Consider the following 25,519-nt stretch of genomic DNA (forward strand, 5'->3'; position numbering starts at 1 on the left):
AAAGGTGATCTGAGCACTAAAACCAAGTTTTTAGAGAGGTTTGCTGGCTCGTTTCTCTTAAGGGAAAATTCTCTTCAGTTTGGTTGCAAACTAAACTAAGCATTTGCTGCTAAATGAAGAAGTATCGTGGAAGTGAAAAACTGACGCGTGTGTTACAGAGAGTAAAGCTGAGTAACAGGCCACAGTGGGTAAAGGGGGAAAGTGGTTAGGTGAGACTTAGTTTAGGAAAGGTAAGTCACATTTGAATCTGAACTTCACATCTGGATGCGGTGCTGCCTGGCATATGTTGAATTGATAATGTCAGTGTGTTAAAGAATTCTGATTGTTTCTTTTGCCTCTCTCCCAGCTTATAAAAATGCAAGCCGATCCATCTAATGAATATTAATGGCAGTGATGTCTAGATAACTATGAAGCCCCTGGATCTGTAGAGTTGAGATGTAGCAGCCAGGAAGGAATTTCTGTGGCTTTACTTAATACAAATTTACAGAGTTTTAAAGAATAAACATCACTTATTATTTTAGTATCAGTATTCTAGAGTAGATATTTCGATGAAATAAAAAGCTTAATCACCCCCCCAACCCCGCCCTTGAACATTTTCCTCACCAAGGTCTTCATTTTAAGAGACAGGAAACTGTTAGCTAAAAAAGAAATTAACTTAATCCCCCCTCATTAAGTTCCAGTCTTTTTTTGTTACTTATAGACAAGTTGTAATTATACCACAGCAGTGCAAAGCATGTTGTACACGTTGTTATACAAGAGAACTCCAGTCGTTAAGGGGACAGCAACAGAAAATGAGAACATTAAGAAATACTGATACTTTTTTTCCCTGTACATCTTCCCTGGCTCTTGAGAGGACATTTCATTCAGGCATTTAAATTCATTAACTACAAAAATTCTGCACATGTGATTTTAGAAAAAAGTCAGTCCACTGGCTAAATAAGAGGTTTCCACCAAAGGTGATAAATGCAGCCTCGTGGGTGAACAGTATCTGGACCTTTACATATTCCAGTTCTACAGTGAATGAAGGGGAGGGGTCTTCCCCTTCTAGTTGGTATCTTTTAGATGGAACTTTTAGTAAGCACATGGCAAATCCAGCTGTGTTCTCTCTCTCTCTCTGTCTCTCTCTGTCTCTCTCTGTCTCTCTGTCTCTCTGTCTCTCTGTCTCTCTCTCTCTCTCTCTCTCTCTCTCTCTTTCTCTCTCTCTCCTAAGACTCTCATTATGAAAAGATTTTCTTTTTTTTTTTTTTAATTTTAGCTTTACAAAAGACAGGCGATCATTAAGACACAGTCCGCAGCATTCCCTTCTAGTATTTTCCATCTTTATAGCTGTTCTCTAGTTTTTCTTGCATCTTTAATGGTGAACCCGGTCAGGAGAGGTGAGAGGAGATGTGTGCACACTTGGCCATGAGGCCTGCTTCCCAGTGTCTGCTAGCTGGGCTTCAATCCACGTCCCTGTAGATTTTAATGTCCCCACAGACTGCTGGCAGCCTGCTTCCAGCTGGGGCAGGCATGATGCAGTGAATTGCTTTTGAATGTGCTTTACTCAAATAGGCAGTAATTACAAGCTTAAAGAGGTTTAGTGGTCCAGTAAACTACATAATCACCCCTGAATTAGCCTGTGCTCATCAGTTGCAGTCCAGCAAGCTCAAGTCTGCTGTTTGTATGCAGTCTTGATCACATAGCAACCTGATCAGCAGGTGTGGAACAGCCAGAGTCCCCCATAAACACAACTGTCTACTGGGGACAATGATCTCTAATGAGATGAAGCTACACCATCACTGTAATTTAAGTGGGAAAATTAGCACTAGAGAATTGAGTACCAGTTCCAGGGGTCTTGAGTCATATTGGGAACAGCACGGATTCTCCATTACTTTCTCCCTGTCTCTGCCTTTCTCTGGAAACCTCCTCACCAAATGGACTGTTTTGCCCCTACACCCTGTTCTTCACACAAGAAGCTGTTGATGTTGTTGTTGTTGTTGTTGTTGTTGTTGTTGTTGTTCTCTGAATAAATGCTGGATGGAAGCATCTTTAGAGGCAATAATGAGGACTCATTCCAGAACGGTCTGGTAGTATTTCATGCTCCTTGACTTTTCTCTTACCGTTTCAAAACCCTTCCTACTTTGATTTTTAAAGCGGAAAAGTGTTCTTTGGGCTGGCGATGCGTCCCTTTTAGTGCGCGTGCTCTTTGAAATAGCAGAGATCAGCCACGATAGTGTGAAAAAAACGGTTCTTAGTGTATTAGACTATATCATATAAATCAGTCATGAACTTTCTTTTGGAAAAAAAAATGGCTCTGTGAATTCTGCTTTTGTCTTATGAGTTTGTTAAAGTGCAGTTCTTGGGAAGAGGCTTAGTGGAGAGCATCACTTCTGTCATTCCTCCTGTCCTGTGCTGCTCTGGGTACTGCTCGCATGGAGAACTTGAATTTCATCACTTTAGAAATAGCCCATATTTCCCATGTTTGCAATAAGCAAACCCACTGACAACCTAGAGTGGATCTGAGAGACCAAGAGGGGAAACGATCTAGCTATGTAGCCGACTCTCAGGGTCAAATCCCAACTCTACTTATTTAGAAACAAGTTAGATTCTGAGCCTGTATGGACTATGGAAACAGAAGTTAAAGTGGTCAAAACTTAAAGTTTTGGAAGAGATAAAGTTGAGTGAGAAAGATGAAAACTTGTTGAAGCAGGATGGCAGGTTTTTTGACATTTATCTGCAGAAATCTACTAACAAAAGCCAGATACGCACCCAGCATAATGGCACATCCCTTTAATACCATCACCTAGAAGGCAGAGATAGGTGAATCTGTGTGAGTTTGGAGACAACCTGGTCTACATAGTGAGTTCTAGGACAACCAGAGCTGTACAGTCTGAGAAAACATAAAACAACAGGAATAAAAAGCCAATTAAAGGATTCTGGTGTCTCTAACTTCAATTATTTTCATTCATTCACATACCAGATATTGATTGGGCACAGAACTTGGCTAGTTGTATCATGAATGGGAATAGCACTCGTGTGTTTTTATCTGTGGTTTATTCATTTGAAATTATTTTAAATGTAGTTTGACTCATACTTGATTAAGAATCATGTAAGAAATTCGAGTAATTGGAAACACACACATACTAATTTATTTCAAAGTAGAGAATTTAAGACATAGTGGAATGTGGTTGGATAGATTAGCAGGCATTTGATTCTAGGAACTTAAGAAGGTTCTTGCATATAATCTATCATCATTCATGCATGTGTAAGCAATGCGACAAATGATAATAAATGACACTAATAAAATGATGGGTGTAGTAATTTCTAATGAGGTTTTTTTTTTAATCTTATGATAATCTTTTGGTTTCATTAACAGAATTGAGTTGTAGCAATAAAGATACATATGCACCTTAGACTGATACTTTCTTTATATATAAGTAGGCACCATCATATACATTTGTGGTTAATTCATCAGGAATGAGAAGGACTGTCTCATCACACCACACACACACACACACACACACACACACACACACACACACACACACACACATACATCAAATCTTTCCAACTTGCTGTTACCACCAAGTTTCAAATCCTAGTCTTACTATCTTACTACGTACCAGTTGTGTCAATTTGAGAATGATTACCCTTTCTGTATTCATTCTCCTATCTATGAAATGAGTATAACCATTGTACATCCCTGTGTAAATATATATGTGAAATATTTACAACAATGCATTGGACATCATCCTCACCTCCCAATACATTGTACTTATAAAGTGTTAATTCAGCAATGCTAAAGTTAATAAAGTCCCTATAGCTGGATGTTTAAGACAGAGTGGGCAAAGCCCTGATGAGTCTTACTCTTTGACCTTGCCCAAAATACTTGCTTCCAGAGAGGAAATGCGAAAGGATGCAGTGAATATAGGAAAGGGAGGGGTGTGGGAAGAAATGACGACTGTCTTCTCTCTGTACATCGCAAGAGGTGTGATGAACATGGTCTTCACACTCCCTTGTGATATATAGATATATCTTGGTCACAGATGGGAATGAGGACATGGGAAGGCAACATCACTGGGAAAGTAAGCAAGTGGGAGAAACTCAGGACAGATCTCCACACCTGCACTAGTCTGTGTCCTCAGGAAGCTTCAGCATTCCCACACGAAGAGCAACTAATCACACAGCCGCTTCCCACAGGGGCCGTGGAGACTACACAAGAAACTGCATGAGTGGGTGAAGGATAAGCCAAAGAGTGAAACCTGCATTCTTTTCTTAGTCTGCCCCACCTCTAAGCTCCTCCTATTTTGTCTGTTTGGTTTCCTTCTGTTTCCATGGTTGCCTACTGAGATAATCAACATTCAGGGGATGATAATTAATCACAAACATTCAAAATAATTCTAGCACTTTTCATGAATGCTAAGACTTTTAGGAAGGTACGTAAGTAATTGCTAATTTAGAGTCCTATATTTTATCTATTCTGCCTGCACTTAAAAGTGCTTCTGCAACATGCCTACTGAAGAATGAACTGAAAGCATTATTATACTAAACTGCAGTGACTCTAGCAAAGATAACAGGACACAGACTGATGTTACCCCAACCCCACTATACATGTCTGCTTGCAGGACTTTATTTTACATTTAATTAATATTTTGAAGAAATTAAAAGATCAGCTAAGCGAAGCAGAACATTTAATATTGACCTTATAATTGTCAACAGAATTGTTTTCCTGGTTATATCTTCAAAATATGGTCACAGTAATGCCCGAAAGAAAGAGAGGTGAAATATTATTCAGCATTTCTCCTTTCTTTCCACAAGTCTGTCGTTCTCAAGTGCTAAGATCCAGGCTGCAGACTCTCTTACCTGACTTCCCTACCCACACACCTCTACCGGCCATTCGCTGTGGCCCTGTTATATGGACAAGATGTCAAGATGTCTACAGGGTGACTCAACTAACTTTCAGAAAAAAAGCTAATGCCAAACAAGAAACTGTACATTTAGTCTGGACAAGTAGGCAGACTCGAGATGTTGACAGAACATTAAGAAAACAGATCAAAATTTACAACTTCACTGATGGTGCACCAGATAATTTTTTTGGCTTCTTAGCCAGGACCACAGTTGCTTCCTTTCCTTTTGATTCAAGTCTGTGTGAGGATGCAGGACCCGACTGCTATGCATTCAGGCTATGCTCCTCAGCTGCATGGAGCACTGCTTTTGTAATGTAAATGCCAGGCACAAAGTGTCTCTTTGATAATGTGCAGTCAGAAGACAGAAAAAGCATTCACTGAAACAGTAAAACTAATTCATAAAGCTGAAAGACAATAGGGAAGCATTATGGATTTTATTTTTAAAGAAAAAAGTATCCTAGATCAATGTAATTGTCACAGCATAAGCTATTCATAGTCAATGCATAAGGGGAAAATGATTGCAATTTTACTTAAAGTGAGATAAATTTCTATAAGCAAAAAAACTAGGTTAACCAGATGTAGTTCTGTTTGGTTACCAATTTTCTGCTTATCTTCTTAGAGCTCAAACACATAGCTGGTACTTTAATTTAGATCCCTAATTCCTTAGCAGCAAAAGGGGAAAACCCTGAAGTTTTAAAAAGAATACAGAGATCTAATGGTTAAAAGCCATATGGTAGCTTTCTCCCTTTTCTTTAAAGGGAGTATCGCTCCATCACATACCAGAGTTTAGCTCAAGGTCAACTTATATTAATGCATTAAACTTAGCTGTGGAGGAGGCACAAGGCTGGAGGAAAAAAAAAGGATGAAAGAAGTTCTGAAATTGTTCTCCCAACATATTCAGCCAAGCCACAGAACATTGCCCTGATAAGGCTGATATTGGACAGTTGCCATAATTCCTCCTGTTAGATCGGCCCCTCTACTACCCATTCCCATACCTTTTAAAGTATAGCGTGTAACATTTTGCTTGAAAATTGCTTCTACCTCTATTGCTTTGTTATAGCTGTTTTGCAGTTTCCGTAGAGAGGCACTTCTGTGTCACAAGAAATTACTAATCTGAGGCTTGAGAAGGGGCAGTGTAGCCTTCCATTATGTCACCAGAGAGCTCTGCACAGGATTATTTTCAAATTTTCTGCTGCCATTACAATGTGCTGTCTGAGTGGGCAAGGCGGTGAGGGAGGGGATGTTATTGAAACTTGGTTACCAGGGCAGATAAGATAAAGTTCATCACTGTCTTGGCATCCACACTTGCGGCCAGGGGTGGACATTTGATGAAAGGAGCCCATTTGGTCCAGGATAGCATTACGATATAAGGCTGGACATTTTCCATCTGTGTATACTGTAGAGTTTCTGTCTTTTCCCATTAATGCTCATCTGAAAAGGCTGCTTGATTGTTTAAATAGATAAATTCTCTTCCAAGGTATTGTAAACTCGTAAATACCAGATAACTGCCAGCACTGTGGGAGGGTCTCCCATGCCAACCTCAATAAATAAAAGTAGAATTGTACTAAGAAAATTTTTCTTTAGAGAGGTGCCATTTTCTTTCTGTCATCTGCTGTTCCTTCCTTGTGACTAGTAAAAATGACAGTTCAGACTAAACTTTAATATGAGCTATTTTTAGGTTTTTTTTTTTTTTTTTTGGTCAGATATTCTGTATTGCAGTTATTCAGGGCACATACACTGGAAATCATTTTGTGCTTTGATAAAGCTATAAGACAACCATTCTCTACTAGGTCATCATTGCAAGTCATTCTGTGTTCCTAGAAACACACGAAGAATGGAAAATGGAGTGGGAGGCAGGTTGCTGATTAGGGTAATGACGATGGTCATCTTGTGAGGTTTCTCTCACCGCTGGGGTTCCATTCTTCAAAATTGACCAGTTTCCCTTCTGAGTCCAGCATCTCCCTCTTCCCAGGGAAACTAGACTGATGCATGTGTGCTGGTTGAATGCTGGAAGGGAGGGTCCGATTTGCCCAGACATAATCACTGCTTTATGGCTTTCACTCGTTCCTGAGGTGTTAATGCAGATCAAATGGGAAGCACTCCAGACAGAACCCTTGTAGCTACCGGGCTGCCTAGCCCTCCCTTTGCAATCGTTAATTCTTATTGTAGGATCTAGAGGTAATTTCATTTGCTCTCTTAATGCTTCACAGGTCTCCCAGTGGCACTTGCATCTCCCATCTCAAATTCCCATCTTGATCAATTGTTTGCAAATAATTAAGCTTTTAGGAGTTAATGTCACAGGGCCAATGTATGCAGCAAAAGCCAGGTCTCCCTCATTGTCTGTTGGACGGTGGTCAAATTTACTTGGATATCCCAAAGTGATTAGTATAGCGAATTGGTATAGCAGGCCAGTGCTGTACAAGAACCCACCGATCTTTCTTCAATTAGTGTCCTTGTCACTTATGTGCAATAAGGCATAGGTGCGCTGGGGGAAATGGCCAAAAGCAACGTAAGCCTTTAGTTGCAGTAGTCTGGAATGAACTTCCTGTTTCCTCCTGAAAACTGTGCCTTTCAAGGAATCACTCTTGATGCTTGGCAGCATGGCTTCTGCCCTCCTCTCATTCACCCTGTGGGTGAGCACAGCAGCGCTGCCACAGGATGTTATAGAAGCCCTGCATGCTGAGCACATGGTGGTGGTTGCTTCTGTTTTGGTTTGGTTTTAGTTTGGTCAGTCCATTTTTCTATGTCTACAAAGATTTAACTCATACTACCCACAAACAGTCTAGGTAATCAAGATTCATAGTATTTGAAATATTCAAACTACTAGGTTTAGGTTTAGATGCCTACTTTTCTGTGAATTTTGGCTGAACGGGTATCAGCTACATGAAGTCATAATTGTTATGTAGTTTTTTTTTGAAATTATAGTTTAAAAAGAACAGGAGTTGAGAGCTTGTAGGACACCAAGTCCAAGACCAAGGGCCAGGAAAAGAAAGAAAAACATGGCTCTTTTACCATAGACAAAGAATTTGCTAATATCCCAGTATATACAAGATCCTGGATATCATTCCCCCGAATATTCAATTTTATATATGTGTATATACATACACGCATATATATATATATATATATATATATATATATATATATATCCTACTCCTTGCCATACCATATCCCTTATTAATAATGTCCAAATCATTGTGACATTTAATTTTATCCAGGCTCATTCATATCTACATAAAAAATATATCCCAAAGAGCTGGAAATTGCTTAATGGAGACAGAGTGCTGGCTCTCCATAGCTTGGGGCTGCCTAGCAATTATGCTGCATGAAATTAGACACAGTTTGTTCCAATTACTTAAAATCAGATCACATGAAAAGTGACAGAGGAGAAGAAAAAAAAAACCTAGCCCTTTCTCAGTTTTGTGATATTTAAATTATGAAATCAGAAACTACATGATGTGAAGAAACCAGCGAAATTTGCTGTGGAATTCTGGGGCCTGCACTGCATCTCTTTGGAGCTGTAGTGATTCAGGTAATTTTAATGATCCAAGGAGAATTTTTCTGACACCATTTGCATAAATAAAAATGTGAATTGCATTTGTCTTGTAAGAATGTATGTAAAGCTTGCTCACAAACAAGCATGCAAAAAGACTCTTGAAAAACACAGGACAAGGAAATTGCTGTGACAAGTCTCAATTTTCAAAGTAGCTAAATATGAACAGCACAAATACTGATTTTTCCATCCGGTTCTGGTCATAGCATTAGGACAGCCAAGAAGACAAGGCAGGACATGGTGTAACTCAGTTCTACTGAAGAGTGAGAATAGACATATTTATTAATTTTCTTGAAAAATAATTGACAGAAACTTTCATAGGGACTGGAAAACTACATAATAGTATTGCAGAAAAAGTTATAGACCAGAATATACCTATGTTCATGTTTATAACTTTATATTCAAATAGCATCCACAACTAGGTGGTAAGAATTGAGGATGTAGGGCCATTTAGATGGCAAAGGCTCCTGTTAACATGAGTTCAAGCTATGGGTCTCACATGATAGAGGAGAACCAGTTCTGCAAGTTGCTCTCTGACCTCTACAAGTGTGTTGCGACATGCATCTACATACCATACACCACACACACCCCACATGCATACACACATTCACATACACACACAGGCATACGCACATATGCATATATACACATACACACATATGCACACATATGCACACACATGCACACATACCCACATGCATACACACACACATGCACATATATACACACAAATGAAGGCAAAAAAATGTTTTCCAACATAATAGTTTTATTTGGGAATTTCACATCATGTACCTTGATCACATTCACTTTTCAGTCCTTTCTATGTCCCCGAAACTTATGACCTCCTCCCCAAAAAAGGAAGAAAGAAAGTTCAATTTGTGTTGTCCATATAGTCAGCTGAAGCATGGCCCAACTCCCAGCGGCCTGCCCCCTGAAGAAAGCTGAGTCCTTTTCTACCTGTCCCCTCGCCAGAAGCCATCAGTGTGGAAAGCTGCACTTCAGAATGCTTATTGCTGTTTTAAAGAGTTCTCTTTGATGATTTTCTTTTTAGTCTGTTACTTTGAGGAGGGAGATCTTGGGGAGGGTAGGAGTTGTGACAGAAGCCTTCTATGTTCCTCCTTGGCAAGATTTAAAAAAAAAAAAAAAGAAAGAAAATTGCACATTTCAAAATGTAGTTTGTAATTCTTGTTAGGCACTTACTGTTTAGAACTACTAGTTGAGAGGTCTTTAACTTCAATGGATGTTAGGACTCAGAGTGACAAAATTGAGGGTTATAAAAGTTGTTCATTTCAAAGTCTTATAATTAGTAAGTACAGTATCATTTATAAGCTCTAATAGAGTCATTTGTATTATATACAGATTTTCAACTAGTATAGACATTGAACTACTATATATAACACTATAATTCAATGTTCTCTTTGTAAGAAAAGAGATTCATCTGATGAGAATCGTGTGGCATCTTTTATACAATGGGAATTATATTTTAAGCTCATTGGGTGGTGTTTAGTTCTGGATTAGTCCCAATACCTGTTTTTTTTCTTGAGTGTGGTCCCAGCTCATTATAGCTTAATACATGAGTCAATGCCACTTTTAGGATTGAGGCAAAGGAAATATTGATGTGGATGCCTACACTTTCTGGGAGCTCTAAAAGACACTTTATTATCCATTTTGGTGTCGAATCTGATAGATAGTATCTGTGTAAGGTACCTCAGTTATAGTTAGTTTCTTTCTTCAAACTAGTTGCTAATTTCCTATCACATACTGTCTAGACTTTAAGGATAATGAATAATGAAGCAAGGAATTTTGAACTGGTACTTAAGTAAGAAGATACTTTAACAAGAAAATATAGAATAAGAAAATGTCTTGCTATCAGGGAATAAGAAAAAGATTGATGTGAGATAAGATATGCATACTTGGTGTGGTGTGGTAATGGTGTTTGCAAATGTGTGTTGTGTGCGCCTGTGTCTCTGTGTGTGTCTCTCCGCATGCATGTGTGTATGTATGTGTCTATGTCTGTCTCTATATGCATTTGTGGGCATGTTTGTAGCTGTGTGTGTCTCTGTATGCATGTGTGTGTCTGTGTGTCTCTATATGCATGTGCGTTTATGTCTGTTTGTGTCTCTGTATGCATGTGCCTGTGTGTGTCTCTGTATGCATGTGTGCATATATGTGTGTGTGTGTCTGTATGCATGTGTGTGTGTGAATGTGTGTGTATGCACAGTGTATGTGTGCACCTGACCTTGAGCTGACCCCTGACCGTGAAACTGAGAAGTGTATTGGGTAGACTCTTGGTGTGTTAGAAAAGCAGAAATGAAAGCTGTATAATTGGATGAGAGCAACTTGCCTGGTGACATGTCAGTGGCTCTGAAAGGGTGGGGCTCTGCAGGTTATGTAAGCCCTATGGCGGTTTCTGAAGAATCAGACTCTGGGAGAAGAGGAACTATAGCTATTGGCTGTCCCTTCCCCTCACTGGTCTCCTCACCTGCAAAACAAAGGGATGGTTGTCCCATTCATGTCACTCAGAGGGATCTAATGGGGATTAATTACCATCTTGTCTGAAATATACCTCGAGCTCTTTAGAGAAAGGCACTCTATTGCATGAAAGCAAAGCCTCATTCTAATTGTGTATTTATTGATTAAGTGGCAATCAAAGACAATGCTTATGGGAAAAATTACTATATCCCTGTTCTCCACAAGTATACCTGACGTGTGTAGGACATACTTAAAGTTACATGTAAGAGTACTGACGTGATCATTAACAATTTCTTAAGCATCTGACTAGACATTATTAATGAGATTAAAGGCTATGTTAATTATCATCCAATATAAATTTCCATGGCACACAGAGTTAGGTTGAGTTTTGGGGGTGGGGTGCCCTTTCCCATTCATAATGGAACTAAGAGTAGATGACTGTCTGTCAGGAGAACTTTGTCTGGGAAGAATTTATAGGGAAGCAACCTTTCAAGGCAGCCAGCGTCTCCAAGGTGGAAACCACCGCCCCAACTGCTCTTCACAAATCTGTGTTGCGACTTAGACATACTTGATTGCTAAGCGGAAAAGGTTTCCACAAACAAAAATTTCTATAAAATTCCAAATTCATTTCATTATTTAATTATGCCATCAATACTTTTTGTATTCTCTTCCTCATGAGGAACAGAGCTGGGCTGGTTCTTAGTATGTAAAATACGATGGCCTTTGAGTTTCGATTAGCCTTTAGGCAGAATTCTAACATGTGTTGACCTTTAGGTGTCGAAACAAACTGTATGCTTTGCTTTAACAAGAAAAAAAGAAAAAGAAAAGAAAATGACAACAAAGCTGACAAAAACAGCTTTGGGGGGAGGGTTTGTTTTGGCTCATGGTTTGAAAGGATACAGTCCATCATAGATAGAGAGGAAGGCGCAGAGGGAAGGCACAGCCGTGGGAGCCTGGGACTAATATTCACTCTCACATCTCCAGAGAAGCAGAGGCAGCCAAATGCTGACACTAAGCAACTTTCTCTTTTCCCCATTTTCTCTTTTTCTTAAGTGTAGGTTCCTAGCCCAGAGAGTGGTTCTGTCCACATTCAAGATGGGGTTTTCCCTCTGGTAATCCTCTCTGGAGATGGCACACCCATGCAGAGGTGTGTCCCATAAATGACCCCCAAGCTTGTCAAATGACAGTAAAGGTGACACCAATTTTGGTTGAGTTTTGCTGGTGGGTGTTTTGCTCAACAAGAGTTGAAACAAGAGTGCCCTAAATAAAGTATACCTAGTTTATTATAGTAGTAATATGAACTATATCAGTTTTAATATTTTAATCCACCCTTACAGAGTTATGGAGGGTGAGTATCACACCTGAATACTGGAGACCCCAGCTGAAAGTATATTAAATTGCAGGGATATTTTTTTTTTCTGGATAGCAACACCACACACACACACGCACACACACACACACACACTCCAATCTGATAAACACAGTGAAAATCACAGTATATTTTCTAACCTTGCAACAAATAAACTTGTTAAAGAGTAAACTCAGTATCACGCTCTGCAAGTATCTTAAACAGACATTTCTACACTTCACTAATCTTTGTAATTGGCTTGTCTTTTACTGCCATTAATTAGATGATGTAGTATTCCATTAATAAGAGTGACACACACCTCAGCATTTTTACCTTTAATTATAGACTTCACTAGACACTTAGGTTATTGACAAAATGGTATAAACATTGCCAGCTGTACACATACCTTTTTTGATCTTTTTCAGCACCCTTACCCTTCTGAAGAACAGAAAAAGCAGTTGGCACAAGATACGGGACTCACCATCCTTCAAGTGAACAATTGGTGAGTAATTTGGCTTGAGTTTACACACAATCTGTTTCCCCCTCTGGCACCTTCAGTTAATGTCTGGCATGAAGGAGCCACACCCAGTTGCTGCTGCTTTCCCTAGTGGCTTGCTGATCCAAAGGTGGAACTAAACTGGACTGCTGTGGAGAGATGTTTTCTAACATGGAAAATAGAATGTGTTGCCTTCCATCTCCTTTATGACTCAACAGGTTTTATGCACAGGATGAGTGCGTATTGGGTAAATACTCACTCTGACTCACTTTCTTTGGCTTTTCTCTTCAGAATGATTGATAGAGTTGGTATCATACTATTTTCTACGAAAGATGAAAATATACCATTAAAATATACCAGAAAGCAGTTGTAAATTCCCTGAAAAACTAATTCAATTAGATTTCGTTAGCATTCTGTGTTCAAAGATGGCATCGAGTAGTCTCTTATCATTCAGATATGGAAAGGAAAAAAGAGTATTTGTGGGGTTTCTTTTTTTTTCTCTGAAGTTCTTTAAAATTTGATGTTGCTGAAGGCTGTTCAGTGCTATTTCTAAGTAAAGTAGAAATTCCTGCTCTGGGGTAAAGCTGAGGTTACACACCGAGTCCTAAGCTACAACATTCTGACTACATGTCCAGCAACATGGCACTGAGGCTTTGGGAAAGTGTGATTCATTGCCCTCTGTGACTCTGCTAAAGCCATGTTAACAGTAATCACTCAGGCCTACTGTTGTATTTGGAGAGTATTGAAATCCAATCTCCCCTAAAACTAAGGATATCTAATTAATCGTCCTAATATTTTTGATCAGTGTTTTTGATGGAGAAGTCTTATATTCTTTGAAGTACAATCCAGAAAAGGCTCAAAATCTGGTTGGAGAAAGGAGAAAACTGAGGATGGCAGCTTGTAGACATAAGTATTTCTTTCTGTTCAATAAGTGTCAAAGATTAATATTACAGAATCTCTGATTACATAGCCTAATCCATTTTGGTGAATGCATTTGTACTTGATGTCCATTGTACTTACATTAACAGACCCTTCACTGTTAGAGAGCCCCGAGCCTGTGGGAGATATTTCAGATATATTAAACCCCATTACAGAAAATGTAATTTCTGTCAATATAATCCCATGTGTTCTTCAACTTAGTATTTTAGAGATAACAAGCTACTTATGGTATATTTGCCTTTGGAGGATTAATTTACAAGTACACTATCTGCAAGACACAGACAGACTCACATGGGCTTTGCTTGTAAGGGTTATCCATTTCTATGACCTTACCACAGCCTTCAGAGATCAATTTTTGCAGCTTTCTTAATGGATAGGGAACCACCAGAGTCATACCGTATCTAAACGTGCTGAGTTCTGTTGCCTTTGAGGTTTTGCTGTTTGCCAATTTTTATCTGCTACTGTTTCTGAAATCTTCAAGACTGTTAACACTGCATATTTGAAGTCAGTCTTTCAGAGAAATCTGAATGATTCCATAAGAAATACATAATTTTTTATTTTGAGACAGGGTTTCTCTGTATAGCCCTGGCTGTCCTGGAACTCACTCTGTAGACCAGGCTGGCCTCAAACTCAGAAATCTGCCTGCCTTTGCCTCCCAAGTGTTGGGATTACAGGCGTGTACCACCACTGCCCAGCCAAGAAGTACATAATTTTTTATGTGCATGTACAATCATGTGTTTAGGCTTAAAGTGATGGTGAGGTCTTTTAAATTCCTAATGTAATGGGAGCTGTTGAAATGTGACATCTCCTTGGGAAATGTTCTTTGGTGAAGGTAAAGGAGTGGTAGGCTGAGCTCTAGTTAAGAAGAGCCAAGGAGCACTGAGCTGGCTGTCTATTGTACATACTGTCTCCCTTCATCCTCAATGTTGTTAGCAGACTTTATTTGTAAACAGAGTTACCAGAATAAATTCAGCACACTCTGCTGTGTACCACTGATGGGACAGTGCTTGTGAATGCAGGAGTAAAGAGGCCTTTCTGTGATGCCAGCCAATCTATATACACTATCAGTTCCCTGGATTTTCTGCACAAGGTCTACCGGAGACCTGCAGGTCTTCATCAGTCATTGACCATGGTTTGACTTGTTCACTTCTGTATTAGAGGGGAGATAAAGAAGACTAGGAATTAGGAAGCTAGGAAATAATTTTCAGAGTGTGTGCAGATCTCAGGCTGAAGCTCCAATTGGCAGATAGGTAACTTCAAAAATCACCTTTACTTTGTCAAAAGGGACCAGCGTATGTGGTTGTTTTCTTTCTCCGTGTCCCTTCTGGTGGTAGAGATGGTTCTTCCTTGCACGTCATTGCTTTGAATTTATCAATTCCTCTGGCCCCTGTTAACAGCTTTTCTGCAGAGAATGCCTGTAAAGCAATCTAAAATATTTGAGATGGGTTTCTTTTCTTGAAGTGTGATAAATATGGTGTTGATGTGTTTGATTCAAGTATAAGAATGTTTTTCAAACCTTCTAGTTGACCATGGTGATGCATGCCTTTAATTCCCATGCTCAGGAGACAGAAACAGGTGGATCTCTGAGTTCCAGGACAGCCTGGTCTATAGAGTAAGTTTCAGGAAAGCCAGGGTTATATTAAGAAACTCTCTAGAAAAACCAATCAAAACCAAACCAAACCAAATAAAAAATCTTACCAAACAATAAGTTGGGAATAGATAAATGTTTCTTTAGGCCTTAGGTAGGAGAGAACACACAAATAATGAAGTTGCCTTTTTAAAACCTGAGGATGTCATAGAATCTTAAAGACTAAGAGGAAGGGAAAGTAGAGCTGATTTTCTACTATAAAACTACACCAAGCGCCTTTTTTTTTTTTTTTTAGAGCCTACAAATAAATACTTTGATTGCATATAACAGCAGCCTATGAGGTTATTTTCTTCTAGAAATTCTAACTTTAAAATGATCATTAATGTCTTAAGACTTCTTCAATACTTCATTTAGTTACAACTTAAAAAAATATCTTCTTGAATTTTTTAAAACTTGTTAACACACATGTAAACTTTTGTATATGCTATGAGTCACTGTTGAAGATGTTTCATAAAATGCTGAAGGGCAGGTTGGGTGTAGATCAGTCATAATTATTGGCAAGAACATAATGTATTGACATGCACAATATGTTAAGTGAGAACTGTAAACTCATGTCTAGTTGCTAGCTTGTCATAGGAACCTTAACTGATGCAGCTTCAGTGAGGCACCCACTAGAAACGGAGACCAGAACGTTGGGCACTGTTCCTTCACACCAACACTAAACCCGTGTTGTCTCTTTGTGTTGACTGTGCATGTTAGGTGACTAAGACAGAAATAGATGGGGAAATGAGAAAGTGAAAGAGCTTCACTGCAAAACAGTGAGATAGACTTGATGAAGACAAAACAGAGATAAAAATGTCATTGCAAACACCCATGTTTATTCTACTGGTCAGAATAAAAAGAGGAGGGATCTTACAAAAGCTGGCACTGAGCCTGGGGTGGAATAGGGTATTTATCACATGAGAGGTTGTAGACCAGATCTATGCCAACATATTTTGCTGATAACCCACATAAAATATTGTAAACATGTTATCTGATTCACAGAAGATATTGCATGGTTTTTCCAAGTGAACATCTATGACTGATGACTTCAGTGTTGGGGAAGGTTAGACTCAGTGTGGTCAGTTTCGAGGTGGAACCTGTGCCAAGTGTTTACATCTCCCTTTTGCTCATTCAATCTCCTTATAATCTCATGAGAAATGGTAAAATTAACATTTTGGAACTTTCTGCCTTCGAGCTTTTTTTTTTTCCTTTTCACTGTTTTGACAAATACTTCTGAGAACAATATCAGTATGTTGAGCAGTTTTTCATTTGAAGTAGAAATATTGTAAGTTTTGGCAGTAGATGGTTTTTCGGGTTTTTAAATATTTAAGTATGTAAGCCGAGCTTTTAAAAAAAAATCATTCCAGTGTTCAACATTTTATCCTATGTGTTTTTGTTTATTGTTTGAGAATGTCGTATGTGTGCATGATGTGTCTTTATCTACCCCCTCACTCCCTCTTCTTCTAGACAGATAACTAAGGAAAGTATAAGCATACCTGAACAAACACACACCTGAACACGCACACGTATGTGCAAACTCAAAACCAATATTTGGTTCTTTTTAGTATACCAACTTTTATACGTTGAAAGTGTGACTGTAGAATTTTTAAATAAAAACTCATACATTTTTAGGACAATATTGCAGACCAGGGGCATCTCTGCAATGTAAACTGATGCCTTATGCTATACAGTACTAGCTGACAATCTCAGATACACCCTGTCTCTGCAGAATACTAGTCCAGAGTTCATGGAGTCAATGTTCTAGCTTCTTGGCTGGCTGCTTTTCATGTTCACCCTTTCCTAGAAAGGCCTGATGTTAAACACTTACCCCTTTGTGCTCTGAGAAGATGACACTGGTTTTTACATGCAAACTACATAGTAAATATGAAATATTATGTGTATATAGAAAAATGTATATAGAAAGAAAATCCTTTTCTATCAATCGAGAGTATAAAATTCTAGGCAGCACCCTGACATTTGATAAGCCGCCAGAACTAGTGTCCTTGATAGATTTTAGATTGAGAATCCATTCTGGATCTTCCCAAGTCCTTCGTCTTTGCCCTTAAAACTGCCAAGCATTCAGGCGACACTTCCCATTTCTTACCCATGGGGGGAAGCTAGACTCTTACGCTACAGGCAGGTAAAATTGGAAGCTTATTTTTAGAAAATCTGATCTTTACTATAATAGCTTCAACAGTTAAAGGTCAAGTTTATTTCTGAATTGTAGTAGTAATGCAGCAAATACTTTTATAAGTAATCAAAGATTCTATAAATATAGGGACCTGTTTAGATGTAAATGTTAAAACATTCACAAATTATCCTTTCAGCTTCTGTGATCTAAAAATCAATAGAGGTCAGCAGGCTCCATAGAACTGTTCTGCTTTTCTTCTGATGTAATTTAATAACACATTTTACAGATGTTGTTTAAACATTAGGCGCAGATTGTTTTGTCAATAAAGCTAAGCAGAAGCATGACACAAAGACAAGGGAAAAACAGTTGTAAAAATTAAAAAAGAAGAAGAAAAAGAAAACAAACCAAAAAAGCCACAGCATCTTCAGTGCGAGAGGCTCTGGGTCATTTGTTTGCTACTCAAGTGCAAAATGAAAGTGCAACTGTGCAGTGGTTTTTCCCTGGCTGGAAGTCACCTAGGGATGAAGCAACGCCACACACACAAAGTCATTTTATTACACAGCTGCTTCCGCTTTCCCCTTGGAGAATTGCAGAGTAACCTACATTTAAAATAGACTTCCTAATTGATCAGTCAAGTAACAGGTGCAGTGGAGAGAGAGAGAGAGAGAGAGAGAGAGAGAGAGAGAGAGAGAGAGAGAGAGAGAGAGAGACAGAGAGAGAGACAGAGACAGAGACAGAGAGACAGAGACAGAGACAGAGATACTGGGAGGTGGAATAGAAACAGACTAACTCCCAGGAATGTCTCAGAATGAGTTGTTCTTTAAGCCTCAGTTAATTGCAAGCCTTTTACCCTGAATGTCAAATCTCATAACATTACCTTCACAGACACTTACTCTGAGTTTAGATTATAGCAATCAGTAATACTCGCTAGATAAAATACTGCCGTTTGCTCATAAGAAAATATTGAAATCAGTCAAAAAATGTTTAGCTTGCACATCGCTGGAGACATAGCTGGTGAGATGCCAGACAGTCTGGGTGTTATTAGGAAGGGAACCTGAGCATTTAATACCGCTGGGGGGCAAAGAGCTGTGAATTTAGAAACCTCCAGGTATTGTCATGTTGGAGAGTTTTAGGAGTTCAATGGAGACACTGCTTTTCTCTGCAGATTTGAAAAAACAAAGCAAACAAGACGAAACAAAAACAAACCTCCCAGTAAACAATTCTCTTAGAAAAAGACTTTAGCTCTGACAATATGGTAGAGTTTGTTGAAGTTTTGCATCACTGGCTTTGTCAGAATCCCTCCCATAAAATCATATCCTTAACACTGTTGAATATGGACACTTTAAGAAGGGCTAGCCATTGTTTCCCTGTGGTGGATGGAAACTTCTCCCATCAGGGAAGTCTAAACTCCACTTCTTGCAACTGCTGCTTCTATTCTCATGTAGCATCAGAATTTTTAGGCTAAGACAATATAACCCTACCTGAAGCTCAGACTTCCAGCTGAGGAAGCATTTTGACATCTTTAGGGTGATCAAGTTAGACTCAGATGTGGGGACCCATTTGCTGCTGCAAAGCTGGTGTATCTGGATGTGTACGGTTGCTTTAACCTAGGGAAGGAATGGCTCGGGACCAACTCTGAACATCATGCATAGGCTGTACTTGTGGCAAGACCTCATTAAGCCAGGTTTGCTGTTTTCGTTGTGTGTCAATACGAGCCTCTAGTCAGAGAAATAGTTACCCAGAGCAAGTGCCACACGCTGACTTCAGTGTGTTTGAGTAGAGCATCAGGAACTTGTCATGAAAAGTGGGTTCCATGAAGGATGCTGGCTAAGGTAGAAGAGCTTGTCTCTGCAGACAGCAAAAGAGCCATGTAAGAATATAGTGCTTACACAGTGCAAGTCATGGAGAAAGTGGAGGGGCCAACAAAGAAGTAATGTTGAATCAAATGTTTAATCATGCACCTCACTGCTGACCAATGATATGTGTGTCCTTACTTAGGTCGTTTTCCCACAGATATCAGTTTCCTGTCCTTTAGACACGTAGGACTGGTTAGTCAGAACTCTAGTTCCTGGCAGCTCTGTATTCTAGGCTGTGTAAAGTGCATGAGGAAGCAAGGTGAGGCTGATCTAATCACAGCCTCACTGGAGGAGTGGAGGGGAAAGCACCGTGAAAGAGACACACAGGAAAATTAATTAAAAAGTTGCTACTTTCTCTCAGCTTAAAGAAGCCAGTCAAACACTGTAAAATAAAAACTAGATAAAATTAAACATTATTGCAAGACATGAAAAACATGTGTGCTGTCATTCTGAGAATCCGTAATAAAGATAAATCAGTTGTTTTTAGCAGTGTGCTATGCGTCTGTGAAGGGCACGACAGATAATAGGTTTGGAATTTCTGAAGTTATTGTACAGCAAAATTTGTTTTTTTCCTCGGGCATTCAATCTTTTTCCCTAGCAATTTTGTACATGACAAACTTTTTAGTGGGAGCATTAATAATCTATAAGTAATGGGTTGTCAGGTGTCAGTTAGAGATTAAAAGATTGTTTAAGCATTACCCATTTGGTTCTTTGAATGAGTTTTGTAGGTCAAGAGAAATAACTTTCTGAATTGTGGTGTTGTGTGTGTATACTGCCCCTCCTCCTTTCATTTGGCACCACTCCAGGTAAATGTGAAAGAACCATATTATATTACATAAATCCTGCATGTAGCAGCAGATTTGAAACTCATATTGTATGAGCCAAGGGGACGAATGTCTAGGCTGTCTTCTGTAAATGTATTTGAATTTGTAAATGTTATTCCTGATCTTCTCCAAGGAACTTTTGCGCGGGGGAAACAAACTCAGCTCTGAGAGGCTGTGAAGCTTTGCAAGTCAGTCGTTCCCCAGCAAGTCAGGCTTAGGTCTATTCTTGTCAAATCTGCTGTGAGTGTGTTTACATACAGCTTGCCTTCCTGGTATTTTCTGCTTGCACCGACCTGATCTCCACCTATTTTGTGTCAACAGTTGCTGAGCCTGGTGTTGGGTGATTAAGCATTAAGCATCAAGCCCTGAGCTGGCTGAGACCCTCTTTCCCTCACTTACATCACTGTCTTGCTTCAGGGCTGTGCCTACAGAAAAAAATGGCATATTTGAATGGTTAAAAAGTCAGCCTAAAATATTGAAAAATGGGAGCAAATGTTGCCTCTTTGTTGAATAATACGGTTTTCTCAAGAGTGGAAGGGTAGCAAGGGGCTCAGAGGAAGAATTTTTAAGGGCAAATGCTCAGCATCTGGTCTGTGCTACTCCGATGTGTGGGATGCCATGGCTCTTTGTACAGATGCTTAGGGTTATGCCAGATACATTAAAAATACATTTTAAGACCGAAAGCACAACATTAAAAAAAACATATGGAATAAATGTCTGTAATTTTAACAAATATAGGATTCACCATTCAGTGGCACCATGGTCATTAAAAATGCTTCTCTCCATTTTATTTGCATTCTTACAAAGATTTGGGTTGTCGTACTCGTTTGGGAAGCAATTAACTTTGTCATGCTAGTAACACCTCAACACTAACAAATAAACAACAAAATTGTTTGATATCCTTAAAGGCACCCTTTGTTCTTTACCGTCTTAGATAACCCGTGCCTTGCAAGATTAGCCCCTATCTTCGAAGAAGGGGGAAACCATTTCCTTCCTCAAATGCATTAAGTCTTGCAGATTCGTGGCGATTATCCATCTTGGGTCCTAAATGTAACTTAACTCAAAAAATGAATTTCCTGTCATTGGAGAGATCTGGCTTAATGCTGATAAAGTCATGTAAAAAAATCAAAAAGAACAATATATTGCCTATGGAAGAAGTTAAACCATTCTGATTAAATAACATATATTGAAGTTTTTAGTACTTTTACTCTAGGGTACTGAATTTTTTTTAAAGCATTATTTTTGTGGGCTGCTGTCTGACTGAAGGGTTTTGCTGGTCTATATTACAAAAACATCTGCTGTGGTTGACTTTGTTTGATCCCTCGTGAGGGTCAGAGTTCATATGTACTTGGAAATGGTTGAGGTTCTAAGACGTTGGAAAAGCTAATGGAAAGAGCTGTATTGTATAAAAACCGTGAGCTCTCGGCCACCTTGGCTGGTCACCTGGCAGGATCATTGACAGAGAGGGAAGTGAACTTGGTTGTGACTAAAACTGCCATCCTCAGAGCTTGGAAGACTGAGGACCAAAAGAGACATGTGCGAATCATTTTGAGTGAATGCAGTGTTGTTGTTGTTGTTGTTGATGTTTTTCAAGCATATTGAGAATTAAATTTGTTTTCAGTCATGCTGTTTCTTTTGAAACTACAAACATGACTTTTGAAGCATCGCACAAGGGATGAGGGACTAGAATTCTAGAAACTAGAATTCTAGAAAGTATAGGGTACAACTTCTAGGTGGCGATTTCTGGATCATTTGACAAATGGGGCTCTGTGTGTGATGTTGTATTAGCTGACAATTAAGAGGCAGGGACGAGAAGGTTCCACTCCAGGGCTTCTTCGGGCCTCCTGTTAAGAACTTAGTAGCTTTCTAGCTATGATGTGCAGATCATGACATTCACCCATTTAACCTGCGTGACTCAATGCTGCGTCCGAGAAGCTCTGAAACCCTTCCCAACATCAGTTTTAAAATATTTTGCCACTTTAAGAGAAACCGGGTGCCATTTAGCTACCACCTCTCCTCTCATTTCCTGTTCTCTGCTCGGCATCTCTGGGAAGCCACTGCTCTACTTTCTGTGTCTGCGTTTGCCTGTTCTGGGCAGTTCCTTCACACATGCACATACAAAGGGCTCTTATGGTATGTGGTCGTATGTAAGTGGTTTCTTCTACATAATGTTTTTTTTTCGGGGTCATCTACATTGTAGAGCATGTATTGTCAGTGCCTCACTCCTTGTCTTGGCTGAGCGGTGAGCCACTGTGTGAATAAAAACACATTCAGTATTCCTGGGTCAGTTGGTGAGCGTTTGGGTTTCTTCCAGCTTAAGCTGCTAGGAATTTTTATACTATTATGTATTTTTGAGACTTATAATGGCGTTAAAACAAAGAACTCCTGTATTAGGTTTTACAACTTGCAAAGCATGTTTCTTCACATTTAGCCACTAGGTCACTATGGCAATACACCTAAACAGTGCTCTCACCTCAGAGCCAGTCAGTGGTGGGTTCCCACCCAACTCTCAGGCTCTTCTCCCTAGGAATGGATTTGAGTCTCCCTGCCAGTGGCCCAGTGTTTTAAATGAAATACTGGACGAAAAAAAAAATTAAGGATATAACTAGGTTGGTAGAGTGTTTACCTAGCATGCAGGAAATCCTGGGTTCAGTCTCTAGTACCATATAATATCAAACCTGGTAGGAAACACATTCGATCCCAGCAGCACTTGGAAGGTGGAAGCAAGAGGTATCAGGTCAGCCTCAGCTGTATGAACAATTTGAAGCCTGCTAGCCTAGGATTCATGGGATTCTTTAGAAGAAGGAAACCGGGACAGAAGAGGGAGGGAAAGAGGAAGGGAGAGAGGGAAGGAGATGTTGTAATACCTGCATTTAATTCCAGCACTCACTAAATAAAGGCAAGCAGATAGATTTTTTTGTGAGGTCAAGCATGGTCTACATCGATCTGGGCCAGTTAGGGCAGCGTAGTAGGAACCTGTCTCAAAAATAAACAAACAAACACAAAAGACAAAAGCAAAGCAAAGTGACATCGGCATCCAGAAACCCTACAGTAAACATGCGTTCCCAAAGCCTCATTGACAGGGCTTTGCCAGCCATTTGTCAAGTTCTCTGAGGAGGCCATCTTGTCTCCTTCATTTGGATCATCTATCTCATGGGGAGGGTGCCTTTCAGAGTTTATAGTTCTACGTGCATCTCTAGGGATTACATAGTGCATGTTGTGATATTGCATTGAGTTTGGATCTTGTTTTACGGGTTGAAACAGAGGCTCCACTAACTATTTGAAAGGACAGACAGAAGCCCCCCATTCACAAGTTCTGTAGCTTATGTATTTATTTATTTAGGCTTTTAGAGACATTGTTTCTCTGTGTAGCCCTGCCTGTCCTAGAACTCTCTTTGTGGACCAGGCTTGACTCAAACTCACAAAGATCTACCTGCTTCTGCCTCCTGAGTGCTGGGATTAAAGGCCTGTGCCATTACTTGGCTCTGTAGCTAAATTTTGTGACCAGGCAGAACTGAGCGACATGGTAAATTTTGAGACATTTTCCCCTGGTATGAGTGAAGATTCCTAGGCCAATAATTTATGGTTACTGAAGGTATGGGAGGCTGGGACAACTGATGAAAGGGTTCTAGAGAGAGCAAAGAGTTCAGAGGTACTCCAAGAGGAGACTGAGACGTAGTAATGTCTTCTGTAGATGGAGGAAGTCATCATTCTAATACAATAGGTTTTCAGTGTGTTCATTTGAGGCAGTGGTCCTCATCCTTCCTAATGCTGTGACCCTGTAATATAGTTCCTCATGTTGTAGTGACCCCCAACCATAAAATAATTTTCATTCCTACTTCATAACTAAAATTTTGCTACTTTATGAATTGTAATGTAAATATCTGATATCCAGAATAACATATGCAACCCTCGTGAAAGGGTTGTCTGATCCCCAAAGGGGTCACAACCCCCAAGTTGAGAACCATTGATTTAAGGCAACAATCTTTGGAAAAATAATGTATATCTAATCACTAAAATGGCCATCTCTCTGAATTGCCTGGGTGGCTCCATGGCTGATGCCGATTGCTCAAGGTCCATTCACTCGTTCACTCTTCACAGTGTCCTGCTCTATTGGCTAAACTGATCGCTCCGCTTTATAATGGAGATTGGCAGGAAACCAGGATTTGAGCCTTGAATACGAGTATTTATTTAGTAATATGTTAGAGATGTTCAGTTATACATAACTCGACTGACTTTGTAAATAAGAAAATTAGTATTTAAGTAAAAATAAAAAAGGCTTAGCTCTGAAATAAAGAGTGAACTCCATTCTGTCAAAGCTTTTTCCTTAGCAGAGAAGGCTTAACCACATGCAAGGGTCAGATCACTTCTCTGTTGTGTTAATGACCACTTACAATGACTATGACTTACGCAAACTACTAGTTTCCCTTCTATTCATGGCTATACACACTCAAATTTTCACATTTAGGTAGATATTTCATGTGTGTCAGTGTGTTACCGTAGTCATGAGGATTATGCTAGTCTGTAACTTGTTTATTTGTTTAATTTGTTGGTTCTAGACAGGGTTTCTCTGAGTAGACCTTTCTCTACAGACCATGCTAGACTCAAACTCACAGTGATTTGCCTACATCTTCCTCCCCAGTGCTGGGATTAAAGGCATGTGCCACCATCTGGCTCTTGCAGCTAAATTTTGGAAATTCAATTTAATTCACTTTTGGAAATTCAATTAAAAAAATCAATGGATACTTAAATCTGTGTGTGCCTGTGTGCATGTGAACATGCGCCTGTATACACACTTGGGTGGAAACTGGAGATTAACTTAAATCTTTAAGTTTTTGAGACGGGCTCTCTCACTGAAACTGGAGCTGTCTGATTCACTTTAGACTGAGTGGCCCATGAGTCCCACAGGTTCTTCAGCCTCTTCCTTCCCAACTGTAGGTTTACAGATGCAAACTGCTGTGCCTGGCTGGTTTGTTTTGTTTTGCATGGGTTTTGGAGTTCAAATCCAGGCCTCATGCTTGTGTAGCGAGCGTGGTGTTGGAAGGTGAAGGAAGCACCTCTCCACCCTTCCGAGTTCTTTTCCAGCAGTTCAGTCTTCCCTCCCTTAGCCTGTGGAGATGCATTCACGGTTTATTTTACCAAATTCAGCGCCCAGGTTTCAGTGGTCTAGAAGGCAGCAAGGAGCAACCAAGTGTAAGCGTTCAAGTTAGAACATGAGACTTGGGAAGGCCACGAAGGCGTTTGCAACCCAAATGTTAATGTGAACTTTGTTTGCATGAGGAGTTTTCTGTGATGTGTTCCTATCCAAGGTGAGTTATCTCACCACTCTTTCAGTTTTAAGTCCAAAACAGCGCCCAGACTCCGCCATTACTTTGCACTGTCCT

At 39.6% G+C, this 25,519-nt stretch overlaps 1 protein-coding gene across 4 annotated transcripts in view; it reads left to right on the top strand.

Moving 5' to 3' along the window:
• Positions 1–25,519, top strand: part of Meis1 (Meis homeobox 1) — a 140,088-nt gene that overhangs the window by 102,419 nt on the left and 12,150 nt on the right. For all 4 annotated transcript variants that reach the window (XM_034508633.2, XM_034508631.2, XM_076938091.1 and 1 more), the window contains exon 9: positions 12,685–12,761. In XM_034508633.2, the coding sequence (XP_034364524.1) occupies positions 12,685–12,761 (77 nt within the window). The remainder of the gene's footprint in view (positions 1–12,684; positions 12,762–25,519) is intronic.

The sequence above is a fragment of the Arvicanthis niloticus genome, chromosome 7 (genome assembly GCF_011762505.2).
Source record: "Arvicanthis niloticus isolate mArvNil1 chromosome 7, mArvNil1.pat.X, whole genome shotgun sequence".
NCBI lineage: Eukaryota > Metazoa > Chordata > Mammalia > Rodentia > Muridae > Arvicanthis > Arvicanthis niloticus.